Here is a 20,708-nt window from a genome sequence, read left to right on the forward strand (position 1 = left end):
TGGGATGGAAGGGACAAAAATGTGTGGCATCTTGTCGCACATCCTCCCACCAGCCTCAGCTGGAGCAGGGATGGGCTGTCCTGGAGGGCTGGAGAAGGGATGGAAGGGATGGAAGGACACAAGTCTGTGGCAGTTTGTCCCACATCCTCCCAGCAGGGCTGGGTCATCCTGGAGGGCTGGTGACACTGGGGAAGGGATGGAAGGGACACAAACACGTGGCAGTTTGTCACACATTGTCCCACCAGCCCACCTGGAGCAGGGATGGGATGTCCTGAAGGACTGGTGACACTGGGGAAGGGATGGAAGGGACACATGCAGCTTGTCACACATCCTCCACCAGCCCTGCTGGAGCAGGGTTGGGTTGTCCTGGAGGACTGGATAGGGGATAGAAGGGTTGGAAGGGACACAAACATGTGGCAGTTTGTCCCACATCCTCCCACCTGCCTGGCTGGAGCAGGGATGGGTCATTCTGGAGGGCTGGTGACACTGGAGAAGGGATGGAAGAGATGGAAGGGACACAAACTTGTGGCATTTTGTCCCACATCCTCCCTGCTAGAGCAGGGTTGGGGTGTCCTGGAGGACTGGAGAAGGGATGGAAGGGACACAAACGTGTGGCATTTTGTCACACATCCTCCCAGCAGGGATGGGTTGTCCTGGAGGGCTGGAGAAGGGATGGAAAGGATGGAAGGGACACAAGAATTTGTCACACATTGTCCCACCAGCCCTGCTGGAGCAGGGATGGGCTGTCCTGGAGGGCTGGTGACACTGGGGAAGGGCTGGAAGGGACACAAACCTGTGGCATTTTGTCCCACATCCTCCCTGCTAGAGCAGGGTGGGGTTGTCCTGGAGGACTGGAGAAGGGATAGAAGGGATGGAAGGGACATAAACATGTGACATTCTGTCACACATCCTCCCACCTGCCTGGCTGGAGCAGGGATGGGTCATTCTGGAGGGCTGGTGACACTGGGGAAGGGATGGAAGAGATGGAAGGGATGGAAGGGACACAAGAGTTTGTCACACATTGTCCTCCCAGCAGCCCTGCTGGAGCAGGGCTGGGTTGTCCTGGAGGGCTGGTGACACTGGGGAAGGGCTGGAAGGGACACAAACCTGTGGCATTTTGTCCCACATCCTCCCTGCTGGAGCAGGGACCCCCATCTGCCCCGGTCCAGGTGTCCCCAGGGAAGGGAGGAAGGCTCAGGGATCGATCCCGTCTGGGACCCAAGGCCGCTTGCGCAAACCCAGAGAGGGTTTGGTGTTTGTTTTATCCCTTCCTTTTCCAACTCCTCGTTTCACTGTCTATATTTATTGAACAAACAGCTTCCCTGGAGCCAGGGCCAAGCTTCCTGGGATGCAGCAGCTGTGGGGACACAGGGAAGGGACAGGAGAGCCCTCGGCTGCTGCTGTGGCCCTACAGAGCCCTCAGCTCAAGCAGCACAAGCCTGAGATGCTGAGCTGAGCTTTGTCCCACTCCCAAGGAAAGAGACACCCTAATCTTAACCCTAATCTTAACCCTGATCTTAACCCTAATCTTAACCCTGATCTTAACCCTAACCCTTCCTCACCCTAATGTTAACCCTAATCTTAACCCTCATCTTAACCCTAACCCTTCCTCACCCTAATCTTAACCCTAATCCTTCCTCACGCCAGCACAGCTCAGGAATTCCAACGTGGCCCTTCCCATGGAGGATGAGGAGGGTGCAGTTAGGGCAGAGTGATCCTTCCTCCCTGCTGTGACTCCCTGCTCTGCTGGTGTCCCCTGATCTCTCAGGAGGCTTTAGAAGGGGTGGCTGAGGCCCAGGGCTGGGAGATTTTCCTGTTGGGACCAGTCAGGGATCCCACCCTGCAGCCCCCAGCACAGCCATGGGAACATGGAATCCATGGAATCAACCCAGATGTGACCCAGGTGGGGACAGACACGATGTCCCCTTGGTCTCTACTCCAAGAGAGAAGAGTGATCCTTCCTCCCTGCTGTGACTCCCTGCTCTGCTGAGAGTCCCCAGGAGGGTTTGGAAGGGGTGGCTGAGGCCCAGGGCTGGGAGATTTTCCTGTTGGGGCCAGTGGGGATCCCACCCTGCAGCCCCCAGCCCAGCAAAGCCTTGGGGACATTGAATCAACCCCGATGTGACCCAGGTGGGGACAGACACGATGTCCCCTTGGTCTCCACTCCGGGAGGGGACAGAGCTGCTGGAAGGAGCCTTTGCCAGAATCAACAGCCCCTGAAGCAAAGGTCCAAGCAGGCTGTGCCAGGTGTCCCCTGGGCAGCTGCAGCTCCCAGGAGGGCTGGGAATTTCTAACAGTCCCTTCCCTTGCCTTGAGAGGAGTTAATGTTTAATTCCCAGGCCCATGGCCCATTCCCAGCCAGGGCCACCGCTCTGGGCACTGCTGCTCTTCCCCCAGGAAGAGGAAACGGCCTCAGGCTGTGTCAGGAGAGGTTTAGGTTGGAGATTAAGGAAAAGCTCATCGTGGAAAGAGTGGCCAAGCCTGGAATGGGTTGTCCAAGGCAGTGGTGGAGTCACCGTCACTGGAAATGTTCAAAAATATCTGGGGACGTGGTTTAGTGGTGGCCTTGGCTGTGCTGGGTTAATGGCTGGGCTGAATGATGCAGGTTTTTCCAATTTTAATGATTCCATGATTAATTCCATGATTCCATGATTAATTCAATTATTCCATTATTAATTCCACGATTCCATGATTTATTCCATGATTCCATTATTCATTCCATGATTCCATTATTCATTCCATTATTAATTCCATGATTAATTCCATTATTCCATTATTAATTCCCTGATTAATTCCATGATTTATTCCATGATTCCATTATTCATTCCATTACTCATTCCATTATTAATTCCATGATTAATTCCATGATTAATTCCATTATTCATTCCATGATTAATTCCATTATTAATTCCATGATTCCATGATTAATTCCCTGATTAATTCCATGATTAATTCCATGATTAATTCCATGATTCCATGATTAATTCCATGATTAATTCCATGATTAATTCCATGATTCCATGATTAATTCCCTGATTAATTCCATGATTAATTCCATTATTAATTTCATTATTCCATTATTAATTCCATTATTAATTCCACAATTCCATTATTAATTCAATTATTAATTCCATAATTAATTCCATTATTCCATTATTAATTCCATTATTAATTCCATTATTAATTCCATTATTAATTCCACAACTCCATTATTAATTCCATGATTCCATGATTAATTCCATGATTAATTCCATGATTAATTCCATGATTCCGTGATTAATTCCGTGATTAATTCCATTATTAATTCCATTATTAATTCCATTGTTAATTCCACAACTCCATTATTAATTCCATTATTAATTCCACAACTCCATGATTAATTCCATGATTAATTCCATGATTAATTCCATGATTAACTCCACCATTCCATGCTCAGGTGCTGCTGCACCAGCTCTTGGGGGGGTCCCGGCTGAGCCCGGCCGCTGTCACCTGCAGGTCAGGTCAGCGGGTGCCACGCTCACCCCAACGGCCAGGGGGTCAGAGAACCCAGGAGCCATGTGTGCACCTGCTGCTGGGCCCAGGGGACCTTGTGCGGGTATTTTGGTCAGGTCAGTGCCTGGGCTTTGCTTTCTGGGAACCGCTTAATCAACAACACAATTATGCAATGGGTGCAAGAGCTCCGCGCTCACCCCTGCCCCAGATCCTGGGCTGGAGCGTGCTGGGGAGCACGAGCTGAGAGGGGATGGGGTGGGATCCATGGGATGGGGTGGGATCCATGGGATGGGGTCCATGGGATCCATGGGATGGGATCCAAGGGATGGGGTGGGATCCATGGGATGGGGTGGGATCCATGGGATGGGGTCCATGGGATCCATGGGATGGGATCCAAGGGATGGGGTGGGATCCATGGGATGGGATGGGATCCATGGGATGGGATGGGATCCATGGGATGGGATCCATGGGATGGGATGGGATCCATGGAATGGGGTGGGATCCATGGGATGGGATGGGATGGGATGGGATCCATGGGGTGGGATGGGGTGGGATCCATGGGATGGGATGGGATGGGATGGGATGGGATGGGGTGGGATGGGATGGGATGGGATGGGATGGGATGGGATGGGATGGGATGGGATGCTCTTACCGAGCTGGAGGTGCTTGGGGGTTCATGGGGTGCTGCCCCATGCACAGGGATCTGCGCAGGATCTTTGGGGAGACCCCGCTCACAGCCTGGAATGGAGGGGGGGTGTTCTGGAGAGTTCTCATTCATTTTTTTTCCCACATTTTGTCTCCTGTTTCTGCTGTGTCTCCTGGTTCCTGTGTGTTCCACAGCCCCAGCCCTGGCTCTGGGAGCTGGCAGGGATGGGGGAACACAGCACAGCTGGGCATGGGATGTTCTTGCTGAGCTGGAGGTGCTCTGGGGGTTCATGGGGTGCTGCCCCATGCACAGGGATCCAGGCAGGGTCAATCCCTTTGGGGAGACCCCGCTCAGAGCCTGGAATGGAGGGTGGGTGTTCTGGACAGTGTTCATGTGAGAGATGAGAGAGTTCTCATCTGTTTTGTCACATTTTGTCCCCTGTTTCTGCTGTGCCCCAGCCCTGGCTCTGGGAGCTGGCAGGGATGGGGGACACATCCCAGCCGGGCATGGGCGTGTGGGGCACAAGGAGCCTGTCCAACATGGAGCAGGTACCCAGACACCTGAGAGGGGGCCTGAACGTGTGTGAGTGTGCATCACAGAATCCAGGATGGTTTGGGTTGGAAGGGACCTCAAAGCTCATCCAGTTCCACCCCTGCTGTGGACAAGGACCTTCCCCCATCCCAGGTTGCTCCAAGCCCTGTCCAACGTGGCCTTGACCACTCCAGGGATGGGGAGGCTTCTCTGGGCTGCCTCACCAACCCCACAGTGAGGAACTGCTCCCCCATATCCCACCCCATTCCATTCCTGTCACTGGGCAGCCACCACCCCGATCCCTCTGCATGGGGCAGAACCCCATGAATAGATTTATTTTTTAAAATCAAATAATTAAACCATATATCCCTACACTATCCAAATGGATAATGTGAAGAACTGCTCCCCCATATCCCACCCCATTCCATCCCTGTCACTGGGCAGCCACCACCCCGATCCCTCTGCATGGGGCAGCACCCCATGAACAAATTTATTTTTTTAAATCAAATAATTAAACCACATATCCCTACATTATCCAAATCATTTGTAATCAATACACTCTCAATTAACCTTCCTCTGTATTTCCTAGTATCAAAAACAATAACCAACTGTCATCATCACTCCATAACCAACCCCAAACAGACACAGAATTAACCCCAGAACTAACCCCCCCTAAAAAACCAAACAAAAATACAAACCATGATCATAAATCATCAACCAATCAGCCACCAAATTTTACATTCTTGTAGCTTACAAAAAGCAGGACACTGAAGGTGTTGAGGTGTCACACACACCCAGTGGGCAGCCACCATCCCTGCTCCCTCTGCATGGGGCAGCACCGCATGAACAAATTTATTTTTTTTAATCAAATAATTAAACCATATGCTCCTACATTATCCAAATGGATAATGTGAAGAACTGCTCCCCCATATCCCACCCAGCTCCATCCCCTGTCACTGGGCAGCCACCACCCCTGCTCCTGCCACTCCAGCTGCTTTCAGAGTCTCTCTCCATGTGGCAGCACCTTCACCTGTGAGCCCGAGTGCCCTGGAGGTGCCACCTGCCCCATCCCTCCCTGCCCTGCAGCCAGGGCTCCCAGGCCCTGTGGGATCTGTGCTCCAGGCCACCCTGTGCCCCCTGGCTCCTCTCTGTTGACATTCCTGGGCTATTCTGGGAGCTGCCAGCCAGCTGAGCCCTTTGCCCCTTGCTCTGCGGTTGCATCACCTCCTGTGGGTGCTTTTTCCCAGACTCTGTTTACATGGCACCTCTGGCTTGCCCAGGCCCAGGGGCTCTGTGTGGTCAAGACCTTGGAGCTGGTGCAGTGGGCACAGGACATGCTGGAGCCCTGGCCTGGCAGGGCTTCAAGTTCCCTGGCTTCTCTGCCAAGCCCCCGACACCCTGGTGGCATCTTGCATCACCTTGGCCAGGTTTTCTGCCAGCCCCTGCCCTGCCTCAGCCCGAACATCCCGCTCCAAAGAGACTGAGGAACATCTGAGCTTGGTGTGAGGAACATCCTCAGCTTGGTGTGAGGAACATCCTCAGCTTGGTGTGAGGAACATCCTCAGCTTGGTGTGAGGAACATCCTCAGCTTGGTGTGAGAAACACCTTCAGCTCAGTGTGAGGAACATCCTCAGCTTGGTGTGAGGAACATCCTCAGCTCAGTGTGAGGAACACCCTCAGCTTGGTGTGAGGAACATCCTCAGCTTGGTGTGAGGAACATCCTCAGCTTGGTGTGAGGAACATCCTCAGCTCGGTGTGAGGAACATCCTCAGCTTGGTGTGAGGAACATCTGAGCTTGGTGTGAGGAACATCCTCAGCCTGGTGTGAGGAACATCCTCAGCCTGGTGTGAGGAACATCTGAGCTTGGTGTGAGGAACATCTGAGCTTGGTGTGAGGAACATCCTCAGCTTGGTGTGAGGAACATCCTCAGCTTGGTGTGAGGAACATCCTCAGCTCGGTGTGAGGAACATCTGAGCTTGGTGTGAGGAACATCCTCACCTTGGTGTGAGGAACATCCTCAGCTCGGTGTGAGGAACATCTGAGCTTGGTGTGAGGAACATCCTCAGCTTGGTGTGAGGAACATCTGAGCTTGGTGTGAGGAACATCCTCAGCTCGGTGTGAGGAACATCCTCAGCTCGGTGTGAGGAACATCCTCAGCTTGGTGTGAGGAACATCCTCAGCTTGGTGTGAGGAACATCCTCAGCTCGGTGTGAGGAACATCCTCAGCTTGGTGTGAGGAACATCCTCAGCTCGGTGTGAGGAACATCTGAGCTTGGTGTGAGGAACATCCTCAGCTTGGTGTGAGGAACATCCTCAGCTCGGTGTGAGGAACATCCTCAGCTCGGTGTGAGGAACATCTGAGCTTGGTGTGAGGAACATCTGAGCTTGGTGTGAGGAACATCCTCAGCTTGGTGTGAGAAACACCTTCAGCTTGGTGTGAGGAACATCCTCAGCTCGGTGTGAGGAACATCCTCAGCTCAGTGTGAGGAACATCCTCAGCTCGGTGTGAGGAACATCCTCAGCTCGGTGTGAGGAACATCCTCAGCTCGGTGTGAGGAACATCCTCAGCTCAGTGTGAGGAACATCCTCAGCTCGGTGTGAGGAACATCCTCAGCTCGGTGTGAGGAACATCCTCAGCTCGGTGTGAGGAACATCTGAGCTTGGTGTGAGGAACATCTGAGCTTGGTGTGAGGAACATCCTCAGCTTGGTGTGAGGAACATCCTCAGCTCGGTGTGAGGAACACCTTCAGCTTGGTGTGAGGAACAGCTGAGCTTGGTGTGAGGAACACCTTCAGCTTGGTGTGACTCTGGCTGCCACCTCCTGAGCCCTCAGGACACACAAATCCCCTTTTTTATTTTGTGAGGAGGAGGAGGAGGGAACACCGTGCACACATTCACTGACCCTTCCCAGCTCTGCCCCGGGCTGGGGATGGACTAGGTGGTCCAGGGGTGGGTTCAGACCCCCAAAACGTGCTGGGAGTGACAAAAGCCCAGAGATGTGACAGTGCCCTGATCCCTGCTGGGTCCTATAACGGGATCAGGGCACCGCCAGGGTGGCTCGAGGGTGCCCGGGGGGCAGTGCCCAGGCTGGGGCAGCTCTGTGGCATCCAGGGATGGGCAGCCGAGCTGGGATCCCTCCGGCTGCCTCTGCTGGCCAGGATTTTCCCCAGCCCTCCCTCCCTGAAGGTTCTGGAGGATCTGGCCGCGGTTTCTCTTCCCCGCAGGCAGAGCCCCTCGCCCACAGCTCTGCCCACCCCCGTGGGAACTTCCCCGTGTCCCGACCCCACCCGTGTCCAACCCACCGGTGCTGGGCGCCCCGTGGGACTCCTCCCGCCATTCCCCGCCGGCTGGCGAGGCCCGGGAACGGGCGGGGAGGCGGGGGTGGGGTGCTAATCCCGGTAATCCCCGACTTCGGGACGGGACGGGCAGGTGCGGCGGCCAATGGCGGGGGGCGGGGGGGCGGCGGCACCGCCCCCGGCCGCAGGTGCCCAAAGCAGGCCCCGCCGCACGGCTCCCGGTGCCGGTACCGCTGCCGGTGCCGCTCCCGTCCCGTGCGCGCTGCTCCCGCTGCCCCTCCCGTCCCCTCCATCCCAGACGGGCGTCGCTCCCTCGGGTGCCGGTGACGGTCCCGCCCCGTCGGTGCCGCTGCCGCTGCTCGTCCCGTGCCGTCCGGTGGGCGCGGATGGCTCCGCCGGGCCCGTGGCTGCTGCTGGCCGCGGTTCTGTGCGCGGCGGTGGCGGCGGCGGCGGCGGCTGAGCCCCGGTGCCCGTCGTGCCCGGCGGGCCCGGAGCGGTGGCTGCTGGAGGAGGTGGCCAAGAAGCAGCTGCTGGAGAAGCTGCGGCTCCGCGATCGCCCGCGCCTCGCCCACGCCGTGCCCCGCGCCGCCGTGACCCGCGCCCTGCGGCGGCTGCAGGCGGGAGGCGCCCGCCGGAGCCCCGCTGGTACCGGCGGTGAGGAGGAGGAGGAGGAGGAAGAGCAGAGCTACGAGATCATCAGTTTCGCGGAGACAGGTGGGTGCGCGGTCCCCTAGAGCCCGGTGAGCCCCGGGGTGTGGGGTTCATGTCCTGGGGACCCCCGGGGAACCGGAGCCCCGCGGGCTGTGCGTGACTCGCGAGTCCCCGCACCCTCCGCGCACCGGTGACATCCCGGCAGGGACAGAGGGGGAGGTGGTTCCTCTCCTGCTCCCGCTTGTCGGGACATTTGTTTTGTCCCCTAAAAACGTGAGGGTCCCCAGGGTGCCTGGGACTCTTGAGTTGGGAGCTGCAGGAATAAAATTTGGGGGGCTGGAGGCGCTTTCCAGCCTCACCCCGTGAGGAGAAGGGCCAGGTGAGAGCAGGGTCCCCCTCTGCGCCCCTTCTGTCTGTCCTCCACAGAAAAAGCTGGAAGTTTGGACTCTCTGGATGGCCGGGGAGCATCCCTCAGCGCTCACCTCCTCATCCCTTTCTCCCCCCAGATCTCACATCTCCCTCCAGTTTGGGGCTGCAATTCCAGTTCAGCCAAGCGCAGGACCAGGACCTTCGCATCCTGCAGGCTCAGCTCTGGCTCTACCTGCGAGTTCCCCGCTCCGGCCTCACCCTGAGGATCTTCCTGGCCTCCAAAACCGGGGCTGGGGCTGGGGGCAACCGCACTCTGCTGGGGGAGAGGCGGCTGAGCACGGCGGGCAGCGGCTGGAGCTCCGTCCCCCTCCTGCCGGGGCTCCAGGGCTTCTTCTCCGGCCACAGCCGGACCCTGCGGCTGGAACTGGACGGCAGCGATGTCGCGGCCCAGCTCAACGCCAGCCGGTCCCACCAGCCCTTCCTGGTGGCCAAAGTGAAGGTGAGGGAGCCCGGACACCGCGTGGCCAAGCGCAGCCTCCGCTGCAGCCAGAATTCCGATCTCTGCTGCCGCAGGGATTTCTACGTGGATTTCCGCGACATCGGCTGGAACGATTGGATCATCAAGCCCGAGGGCTACCAGATCAATTACTGCGTGGGCCAGTGCCCTCTGCACGTGGCTGGCAGCCCTGGCATGGCCTCTTCCTTCCACACAGCCGTCTTCAACCTGGTCAAAGCCAACAATGTCCAAGCCTCGGGCCATTCCTGCTGCGTGCCCACGCGGCGCCGCCCGCTCTCCGTGCTCTACTTCGATCGCAACAGCAACATCGTCAAGACTGACATTCCCGACATGATCGTGGATGCTTGTGGCTGTAGTTAGGGCTGGGGGAGATGCGGTGGGACCCCCCCTTTCTCCAGGATTGTCCTGCTGCTGGAGGGGGAGGCAGCCGGAGAGCTCCACGAGCCCTCGGTGCATCCCTTTGGAGGGGTTGGGAGGGCGAGGGTCTCGCCAGGGGGAGCAGAGGGGGCTTTGGGGACACATGGGACAGAGCCAAGGCCACATCAGAGTGCCCAAAGCTGGGCTGGGGGCGTTGATGACTCTGGACATCCCCGCTGCGCTGTCCCCGAGCTGATCCCACATTCCTGGTGCTCACATTCCCCACCTGGTTCACGTTCAGTGTCCCGTGAGGGGTTGGGACGTGGCTGCCTTGGGGGCAGAGCTGAGGCGCAGAAACGGAGCCGATTCCTCCAGGAGCCGCTGCCTCCAGGAGCTGCCGCCTCCTCCAGGTGGGAATCTGCAGGACAAGGCAGCCCCGCTCGTTTCTCTCCTGGACCAAACCTTCCTGCACCCACTGCAGGCCTGGCTTTGGGGACACAGAGCATGGGGCACAAACAACAGGCCTGGGAGAGGAGGATGAAGGGTACGACTTCATCAAGAACCCCAAGCCAGCAGTGACAGGACAAAGTTCTCTGATCCCTGGAGGGCACAGAGCACTGAGGACCAAACTCCCAGGTCCTGGGTGCTTCCCCTTTCCCTGGGTTTGTGCTTTCCTCCCCTGCTCCCACCCCCAGCCTGGTGCCTCCATAAGGGGAGGTTCCAACTTTGTGGCTCAAACTTTACCCTCAAGACCTCACCCAAGGTACAGATTTGGTTTGTGCCACTGGTTTTGCAGCTATCCCCACTTTTTCGGTTCCTGCAGCTGTTGGGATTCCCTGGTGCTCCATCCCCTCTGCTGAAGATCCCACTCTGCTTTCCCCTTCCTCACTTGGCCTCTGCTTTAATTTATTACACAACATTTTGGTGCAGCTTCCCAAATAAACGGGTGGAAATGCAAGATCCAGGCTCTGGCTGCTTTTTCCTGGCACCACCTGCAAGGATGGGGTGAGGGAGAGGCCAGAAGGGCCCAGGTCCCTCAGGAGCTGGGGCTGGGATGGACCAGGAGCTGCATGGCGCTGCCATCCTGGGATCCGGGGGATTTGGGGGGCTCCTGGTGTGCTCACGAGGTTCTGCTTGAATCTGCAGGAATTTGATTCCCAGGAATCAAACAGGGCTGACCCCAGTCTCGGGCAGAAGCTCTGGTGGGTGGTGAGGACTCTCCTGCAGGATTTGGGGTGGGATGCTCCTGACCATGTCCCACCCTTTCCCCAATCCCCCAAACACCACCCAGAGACCCCAGTCTCAGCCCTGTCATGAAAATATTATATGAAAAATCTTTTTGCTAAGATTTTTCAGAGAAAAACAAGAATTATCTGTGGAATGCAACAGGTGCATCTTTGATTGGTCCCATGTGGTTGTTTTTAATTAATAACCAATCAAAGTCCAGCTGTCTCAGGCTCTCTAGTCAGTCACAAAATTTTATTATCATTTTCTTTTCCTCTGCTTGCCAACTTTCTAATAAAATCCCTTCTTCTATTCTTTAGTATGGTTTTAATATATCATTTTAACATAATATATATCATAAAATATTAAATCATCCTTCTAAAACACAGAGTCCAAATTCTCATCTCTCCCCTCGCCCTAAGCCCCCTGCAAACACCACCACATTCAGTGACCCTGAGTGAAGAACAACTCAACACAGCCCCATCCCAGCCAGAAACTCTGGTGGGTGATGAGGAGTGTCCTGCAGGATTTGGGGTGGGATGTTCCTGACCATGTCCCATGTCCCCAATCCCCCAAACACCACCCAGAGACCCCAGTCTGATGGGGATCTCTCCTGCAGGATTTGGGGTGGGATGTTCCTGACCATGTCCCATGTCCCCAGTCCCCCAAACACCACCCAGAGACCCCAGTCCCAGCCAGAAGCTCTGCTGAGGGTCTCTCCTGCAGGATTTGGGGTGGGATGTTCCTGACCATGTCCCACCCCTTCCCCAATCCCTATAAACACCCCCCAGAGACCCCAGTCTCAGCCAGAAGCTCTGGTGGGTGATGGAGGGATCTCCTGCAGGATTTGGGGTGGGATGCTCTGGAGCAGGACACGCCCCTGACCATGTCCCACCTCCCCATAAACACCACCCAGAGACCCCAGTATCATCCAGAAGCTTTGGTGGGTGATGAGGATTCTCCTGACCATGTCCCACCTCCCAGGGACCCCAGTCCCAGCCAGATGCTCTGCTGAGGGTCTCTCCTGCAGGATTTGGGCTGGGATGCTCCTGACCATGTCCCATGTCCCCAATCCCCATAAACACCTCCCAGGGACCCCAGTCTCAGCCAGAAGCTCTGATAGGAGTCTCTCCTGCAGGGTTTGGGGTGGGATGCTCCTGACCATGTCCCATGTCCCCCTAAACATCACCCAGTGACCCCAGTCCCAGCCAGAAGCTCTGCTGAGGGACTCTCCTGCAGCATTTGGGGTGGGATGCTCTGGAGCAGGAGGCAATGCTCCTGACCATGTCCCCAATCCCCATAAACACCACCCAGTGACCCCAGTCCCAGCCAGAAGCTCTGCTGGGGATCTCTCCTGCAGGGTTTGGGGTGGGATGCTCCTGACCATGTCCCACCTCCCCAATCCCCCAAACACCCCCCAGAGACCCCAGTCTCAGCCAGAAGCTCTGCTGGGGATCTCTCCTGCAGGGTTTGGGGTGGGATGCTCTGGAGCAGGAGATGCTCCTGACCATGTCCCATGTCCCCAATCCCCCTAAACACCTCCCAGTGACCCCAGTCCCAGCCAGAAGCTCTGATAGGAGTCTCTCCTGCAGGGTTTGGGGTGGGATGCTCTGGAGCAGGAGGCAATGCTCCTGACCATGTCCCACCTCCCCAATCCCCATAAACACCACCCAGTGACCCCAGTCTCAGCCAGAAGCTCTGCTGAGGGGGTCTCCTGCAGGGTTTGGGGTGGGATGTTCCTGACCATGTCCCACCCCTTCCCCAATCCCCACAAACACCACCCAGAGACCCCAGTCTCAGCCAGAAGCTCTGGTGGATGATGGGGGACTCTCCTGCAGGGTTTGGGGTGGGATGCTCCTGACCATGTCCCACCTCCCCAGTCCCCATAAACACCCCCCAGTGACCCCAGTCCCAGCCAGAAGCTCTGCTGGGGATCTCTCCTGCAGGGTTTGGGGTGGGATGCTCCTGACCATGTCCCACCCTTTCCCCAATGCCCCAAACACCACCCAGAGACCCCAGTCCCAGCCAGAAGCTCTGCTGAGGGTCTCTCCTGCAGGGTTTGGGGTGGGATGCTCCTGACCATGTCCCACCTCCCCAGTCCCCATAAACACCACCCAGAGACCCCAGTCCCAGCCAGAAGCTCTGGTGGATGATGGGGGACTCTCCTGCAGGGTTTGGGGTGGGATGCTCCTGACCATGTCCCCAGTCCCCATAAACACCCCCCAGTGACCCCAGTATCATCCAGAAGCTCTGATAGGAGTCTCTCCTGCAGGGTTTGGGGTGGGATGCACCTGACCATGTCCCATGTCCCCATAAACACCTCCCAGTGACCCCAGTCCCAGCCAGAAGCTCTGCTGAGGGTCTCTCCTGCAGGGTTTGGGGTGGGATGCTCTGGAGCAGGAGGCAGTGCCCCCTTCCCACCCCTCTGAGGTCCCACAGGCTGAGCCAGCTCCCTGTTGTGCAAGCGCCCGCTCAAAGCTCACGCTGGGGCTCTTTCATCTGGGGACAAAGCTCCTCGGTTTCCCAGCTGGGCCCTGCCAGGGAGCAAAGGGCACCTTTCATCAGCCAGGGCATCCCCCTGGCACCGGGGTCACTGCAGCCACCCCCGTGCTCCCAAAATATCCCGAAAACACCAGAGCACCCCAGCCTCCCGTCCCTGTCCTGGGGGCAGTGCAGGGAGCTGAGCCTGCAGGCACGGGGGGTGGGAAATGCAGGGATTGGAGGATTGGAAATACTGAAATTAATTATATATGTGCTGTGTTAGAAAGTGATGCTGTGTGTAATTCTCCTAAGTAGTGTGTTCAATGTAGTTTTAGGTTGTTAAAAATGTTAAAATAGAAACTATGCTACATAGGATGTGAAAAATGTGTATTTTATGATTGGCTTTTAGCAAATATTGAAATGGATATTATATGTGCTGTGTTAGAAAGTGATGCTGTGTTAATTCTCTTAAGTAGTGTGTTCAATATAGTTTTAGGTTATAAAAAATGTTAAAATAGAAACTATGCTGTGAAAAAGGCCTATTTTATGATTGGCTTTTCAAAAATATTCAAATGAATAGTATATGTGTTGTGTTAGAAAGCAATGCTGTGTTAATTCTCTTAAGTAGTGTGTTCAATGTAGTTTTAGGTTATTAAATATGTTAAAATAGAAACTGTGCTGTGTGGAAAATGCATGGATTTGATGATTGGAAATACTGAAATTAATAATATATGTGCTGTGTTAGAAAGTGATGCTGTGTTAATTCTCTTAAGTACTGTATTAAATACAGTTTTCAGTTATAAAATATATTAAAATAGAAACTATGCTATGTAGGATGTGAAAAATGTGTATTTTATGATTGGCTTTTCAAAATTATTCAAATGAATATGATATGTGTTGTGTTAGAAATGTATGTTGTATTAATTTTCTTAAGGCGTGTGTTAAATATTGTGAAAAATGTGTATTTTATGATTGATTTTTTGTAAATATTCAAATGAATATGATATGTATTGTGTTAGAAAGTGATGCTGTGCTAATTCTCTTAAGTACTGTGTTCAATATAGTTTTAGGTTATAAACAATGTTAAAATAGAAACTGTGCTACATAGGATGTGAAAAATGTGTATTTTATGATTGGCTTTTCAAAAATATTCAAATGAATAATATATGTGCTGTGTTAGAAAGTGATGCTGCGTTAATTCTCCTAAGTACTGTGTTAAATGTAGTTTTAGGTTATTAAAAATGTTAAAAAAAAAACTATGCTATGTAGGATGTGAAAAATGCCTATTTTATGATTGGTTTTTTGTAAATATTAAAATAAATAGTATATGTGTTGTGTTAGAAATGTATGTTGTATTAATTCTCTTAAGGCATTAAATATTGTGAAAAATGTGTATTTTATGATTGGCTTTTTGCAAATATTGAAATGAATGTGATATGTGCTGTGTTAGAAAGTGATGCTGTATAATTCTCTTAAGAAATGTGTTAAATATAGTTATAGGTTATTAAAAATGTTAAAATAGAAACTGTGCTGTGTGGAAAATGCATGGATTTGATGATTGGAAATATTGAAATGAGTGTGAAATGTGCTGTGTTAGAAAGTGATTCCGTGTTAATTCTCTTAAGTACTGTGTTAAATATAGTTATAGGTTATTAAAAATGTTAAAATAGAAACTGTGCTGTGTGGAAAATGCATGGATTTGATGATTGGAAACACTGAAATTAATATGTGCTGTGTTAGAAAGTGATGCTGTGTAATTCTCTTAAGTAGTGTGTTAAATGTAGTTTTAGGTTATTAAAAATATTTAAAAAAAAACTATGCTATGTAGGATGTGAAAAATGTGTATTTTATGATTGATTTTTTGTAAATATTCAAATGAGAATTATATGTGCTGTGTTAGAAAGTGATGCTGCGGTAATTCTCTTAAGTAGTGTATTCAATATAGTTTTAGGTTATAAAATATATTAAAATAGAAACTATGCTATGTAGGATGTGAAAAATGCCTATTTTATGATTGGCTTTTTGTAAATATTGAAATGAATATGATATGTGCTGTGTTAGAAAGCGATGCTGCGGTAATTCTCTTAAGTTACTGTGTTAAATATAGTTATAGGTTATTAAAAATGTTAAAATAGAAACTGTGCTGTGTGGAAAATGCATGGATTTGATGATTTGAAATATTGAAATTAATAATATATGTGCTGTGTTAGAAAGTGATGCTGTGTTAATTCTCTTAAGTACTGTATTCAATATAGTTTTAGGTTATAAAATATGTTAAAATAGAAACTATGCTACATAGGATGTGAAAAATGTGTATTTTATGATTGGCTTTTAGCAAATATTGAAATGGATATTATATGTGCTGTGTTAGAAAGTGATGCTGTGTTAATTCTCTTAAGTAGTGTGTTCAATATAGTTTTAGGTTATAAAAAATGTTAAAATAGAAACTATGCTGTGAAAAAGGCCTATTTTATGATTGGCTTTTCAAAAATATTCAAATGAATATGATATGTGTTGTGTTAGAGAGTGATGCTGTGTTAATTCTCCTAAGTACTGTGTTCAATGTAGTTTTAGGTTATTAAAAATGTTAAAATAGAAACTGTGCTGTGTGGAAAATGCATGGATTTGAGGATTGGAAATACTGAAATTAATAATATATGTGCTGTGTTAGAAAGTGATGCTGCGGTAATTCTCTTAAGTAGTGTGTTAAATGTAGTTTTAGGTTGTTAAAAATGTTAAAATAGAAACTGTGCTATGTAGGATGTGAACAATGTGTATTTTATGATTGGCTTTTCAAAAATATTCAAATTAATATGGTATGTGTTGTGTTAGAAAGTGATGCTGTGTTAATTCTCCTAAGTAGTGTGTTCAATGTAGTTTTAGGTTATTAAAAATGTTAAAAAAAAAACAACTATGCTATGTAGGATGTGAAAAATGTGTATTTTATGATTGATTTTTTGTAAATATTCAAATGAGTATGATATGTATTGTGTTAGAAAGCAACGCTGTATTACTTCTCTTAAGTAGTGTGTTAAATATAGTTTTAGATTACAAAAAATGTTAAAATAGAAACTATGCTACGTAGGATGTGAAAAATGCCTATTTTATGATTGGTTTTTTGTAAATATTAAAATAAATAGTATATGTGTTGTGTTAGAAATGTATGTTGTATTAATTCTCTTAAGGCATTAAATATTGTGAAAAATGTGTATTTTATGATTGGCTTTTCAAAAATATTGAAATTTATAAGTGTTGTGTTAGAAATGTATGTTGTATTAATTTTCTTAAGGCGTGTGTTAAATATTGTGAAAAATGTGTATTTTATGATTGATTTTTTGTAAATATTCAAATGAGAATTATATGTGCTGTGTTAGAAAGTGATGCTGCGGTAATTCTCTTAAGTACTGTATTAAATACAGTTTTAGGTTATAAAATATATTAAAATAGAAATTATGCTGTGTAGGATGTGAAAAATGCCTATTTTATGATTGGCTTTTTGCAAATATTGAAATGAATGTGATATGTGCTGTGTTAGAAAGTGATGCTGTGTTAATTCTCTTAAGTACTGTGTTCAATATAGTTTTAGGTTATAAAAAATGTTAAAATAGAAACTATGCTGTGAAAAAGGCCTATTTTATGATTGGCTTTTCAAAAATGTTCAAATGAATATGATATGTGTTGTGTTAGAAAGCAATGCTGTATTAATTCTCTTAAGTTACTGTGTTAAATACAGTTTTAGGTTATAAAATATGTTAAAATAGAAACTGTGCTGTGAAAAATGCATGTATTTTATTATTGTAAATATTGAAATGAATATTATATGTGTTGTGTTAGAAAGTGATGCTGTGCTAATTCTCTTAGGTAGTGTGTTAAATACAGTTTTAGATTATAAAATATGTTAAAATAGAAACTATGCTATGTAGGATGTGAAAAATGTGTATTTTATGATTGGCTTTTTGTAAATATTGAAATGAATGTGATATGTGCTGTGTTAGAAAGTGATGCTGTGTTAATTCTCTTAAGTAGTGTCTTCAATATAATTTTAGGTTATTAAAAAATGTTAAAATAGAAACTATGCTGTGAAAAAGGCCTATTTTATGATTGGCTTTTCAAAAATATTCAAATGAATATTATCTGTGTTGTGTTAGAAAGTGATGCTGTGTTAATTCTCTTAAGTAGTGTGTTCAATATAGTTTCAGGTTATAAAAAATGTTAAAATAGAAACTGTGCTGTGTAGATGTGAAAAATGCCTGTTTTATGATTGGCTTTTCAAAATTATTCAAATTAATATGATATGTGTTGTGTTAGAAAGTGACGCTGCGTTAATTCTCCTAAGTAGTGTGTTAAATATAGTTTTAGGTTATAAAAAATGTTAAAATAGAAACTGTGCTATGTAGGATGTGAAAAATTGTGTATTTTATGATTGGCTTTTTGTAAATATTGAAATGAATGTGATATGTGCTGTGTTAGAAAGTGATGCTGTGTTAATTCTCCTAAGTAGTGTGTTCAATGTAGTTTTAGGTTATAAAATATGTTAAAATAGAAACTGTGCTGTGTGGAAAATGCATGGATTTGATGATTGGAAATATTGAAATTAATAATATATGTGCTGTGTTAGAAAGTGATGCTGTGTAATTCTCTTAAGTAGTGTGTTCAATATAGTTTTAGGTTATTAAAAATGTTAAAATAGAAACTGTGCTATGTAGGATGTGAAAAATGTGTATTTTATGATTGGCTTTTTGCAAATATTGAAATGAATGTGATATGCGTTGTGTTAGAAAGCGATGCTGTATTACTTCTCTTAAGTAGTGTGTTAAATATAGTTTTAGATTACAAAAAATGTTAAAATAGAAACTATGCTACATAGGATGTGAAAAATGTGTATTTTATGATTGGCTTTTCAAAAATATTGAAATTTATATTATAAGTGTTGTGTTAGAAATGTATGTTGTATTAATTTTCTTAAGGCATTAAATATGGTGAACAATGTGTATTTTCTGATTGGATTTTCAAAAATATTCAAATAAATATTATATGTATTGTGTTAGAAAGCAATGCTGTCTTAATTCTCTTAAGTTACTGTGTTAAATACAGTTTTAGGTTATAAAATATATTAAAATAGAAACTGCGCTGTGAAAAATGCATGTATTTTATGATTGGAAATATTGAAATGAATATTATATGTGTTGTGTTAGAAAGTGATGCTGTGTAATTCTCTTAAGTAGTGTGTTCAATACAGTTTTAGGTTATAAAATATGTTAAAATAGAAACTATGCTGTGTAGGATGTGAAAAATGCCTATTTTATGATGGGCTTTTTGTAAATATTAAAATAAATAGTATATGTGTTGTGTTAGAAATGTATGTTGTATTAATTTTCTTAAGGCATTAAATATTGTGAACAATGTATATTTTCTGATTGGCTTTTCAAAAATATTCAAATAAATATTATATGTATTGTGTTAGAAAGCAATGCTGTATTAATTCTCTTAAGTTACTGTGTTAAATACAGTTTTAGGTTATAAAATATGTTAAAATAGAAACTGTGCTGTGAAAAATGCATGTATTTTATGATTGGAAATATTGAAATGAATATTATATGTGTTGTGTTAGAAAGTGATGCTGTGTTAATTCTCTTAAGTACTGTGTTCAATATAGTTTTAGTTTATTAAAAATGTTAAAATAGAAACTGTGCTACATAGGATGTGAAAAATGTGTATTTTATGATTGGCTTTTTGTAAATATTCAAATTAATATGATATGTGTTGTGTTAGAAAGTGATGCTGTGTTAATTCTCTTAAGTAGTGTGTTCAATATAGTTTTAGGTTATAAACAATGTTAAAATAGAAACTGTGCTACATAGGATGTGAAAAATGTGTATTTTATGACTTTTTAAAATTTTAAAAACAAGTGATTGGTGTTTTTTCACATGCATCATGTATGAGATGTATGAATATGCAACAAGTTACTGCTTTTAGGTGTTAACGTGGGTCCTTTTTTGGGTTTATTTTACCCAGAAAAGGCACCCAGACTGTCTGCAACTCTTTGTTTTTATTGTCTCATATTGTCCTAATTCAATTTGTCCAAATTATTAATACTCTAATAGTATAACTAATTTTTATAACTATTTTATTACTATTAAACTTTGAAAATTTTAAAATCAAGCGATTGGCGTTTTTCACATGCATCATGTATGAAGTGTATGAATATGCAACAGTTTATAGTTTTTAAGGGTTAATCCTCTGTTAACGTGGGTCCTTTTTTGGGCTTATTTTGCCCAGAAAAGGCACTCAGACTGTCTGTAACTCTTTGTTTTTATTGTCTCATATTGTCCTAATTCAAATTATCCAAATCATTATTACTCTAATTGTATTACTATTTTTATAACCATTTTATTCCTATTAAAGTTTTTAGAATTTTAAAAACAAGTGATTGGCGTTTTTCACTTGCATCATGTATGAGATGTATGAATATGCAACAGGCTATTGTTTTTAAGGGTTAATCCTCTGTTAACGTGGGTCCTTTTTTGGGTTTATTTTGCCCAGGAAATGTACCTGGACTTTGTCTCTATTGTCTCATATTGTCCTAATCCAAATTATCCAAATTATTATTACTCTAATTGTATTACTATTTTTATAACCATTTTATTCCTATTAACCTTTGAACATTTGACAAACAAGCGACTGCCGTATCTGCAGAACCTCCCAAACCCCAAAATGCACCCAGCCACGCACAGAGGCGGCAGAAATGCGATTTTTGTGGCCAGCAAATGAAGTTTTTCCCTGTTTTCGCCGCGGTACCGAGTGCGGGCGGGATGTGCTGACTCACTGGCACACTGACACGCTGTCCCCACGCCACGGTGGCACCTCGGCAAATCCCTCACCGGGGATCATGTCCTGAGCCGCTGTGACTGTCCCAGACAGGAGAGGGGGATTAATCCTCATCGGGAGGGGAATTAATCCTTATAGGGAGGGGAATTATTCCTTATAGGGAGGGGAATTGTTCCTTATAGGGAGGGGAATTAATCCTTATAGGGAGGGGAATTGTCCCTTATAGGGAGGGGAATTAATCCTTATAGGGAGGGGAATTAATCCTTATAGGGAGGGGAATTGTTCCTTATAGGGAGGGGAATTATTCCTTATAGGG

The 20,708-nt window shown here is 47.4% G+C and overlaps 1 protein-coding gene across 1 annotated transcript; it reads left to right on the top strand.

Moving 5' to 3' along the window:
- Nucleotides 1-8,351: 8,351 nt before the first annotated feature.
- Nucleotides 8,352-9,862, top strand: LOC129130550 (inhibin beta C chain-like). The gene is made up of 2 exons (XM_054649052.2): nt 8,352-8,679; nt 9,123-9,862. The coding sequence occupies exons 1-2, from the start codon at nt 8,352-8,354 to the stop codon at nt 9,860-9,862; spliced, it is 1,068 nt and encodes a 355-aa protein (XP_054505027.2).
- Nucleotides 9,863-20,708: the final 10,846 nt, after the last annotated feature.

This window comes from Agelaius phoeniceus, chromosome 35, assembly GCF_051311805.1.
Source record: "Agelaius phoeniceus isolate bAgePho1 chromosome 35, bAgePho1.hap1, whole genome shotgun sequence".
NCBI classification, from domain to species: domain Eukaryota; kingdom Metazoa; phylum Chordata; class Aves; order Passeriformes; family Icteridae; genus Agelaius; species Agelaius phoeniceus.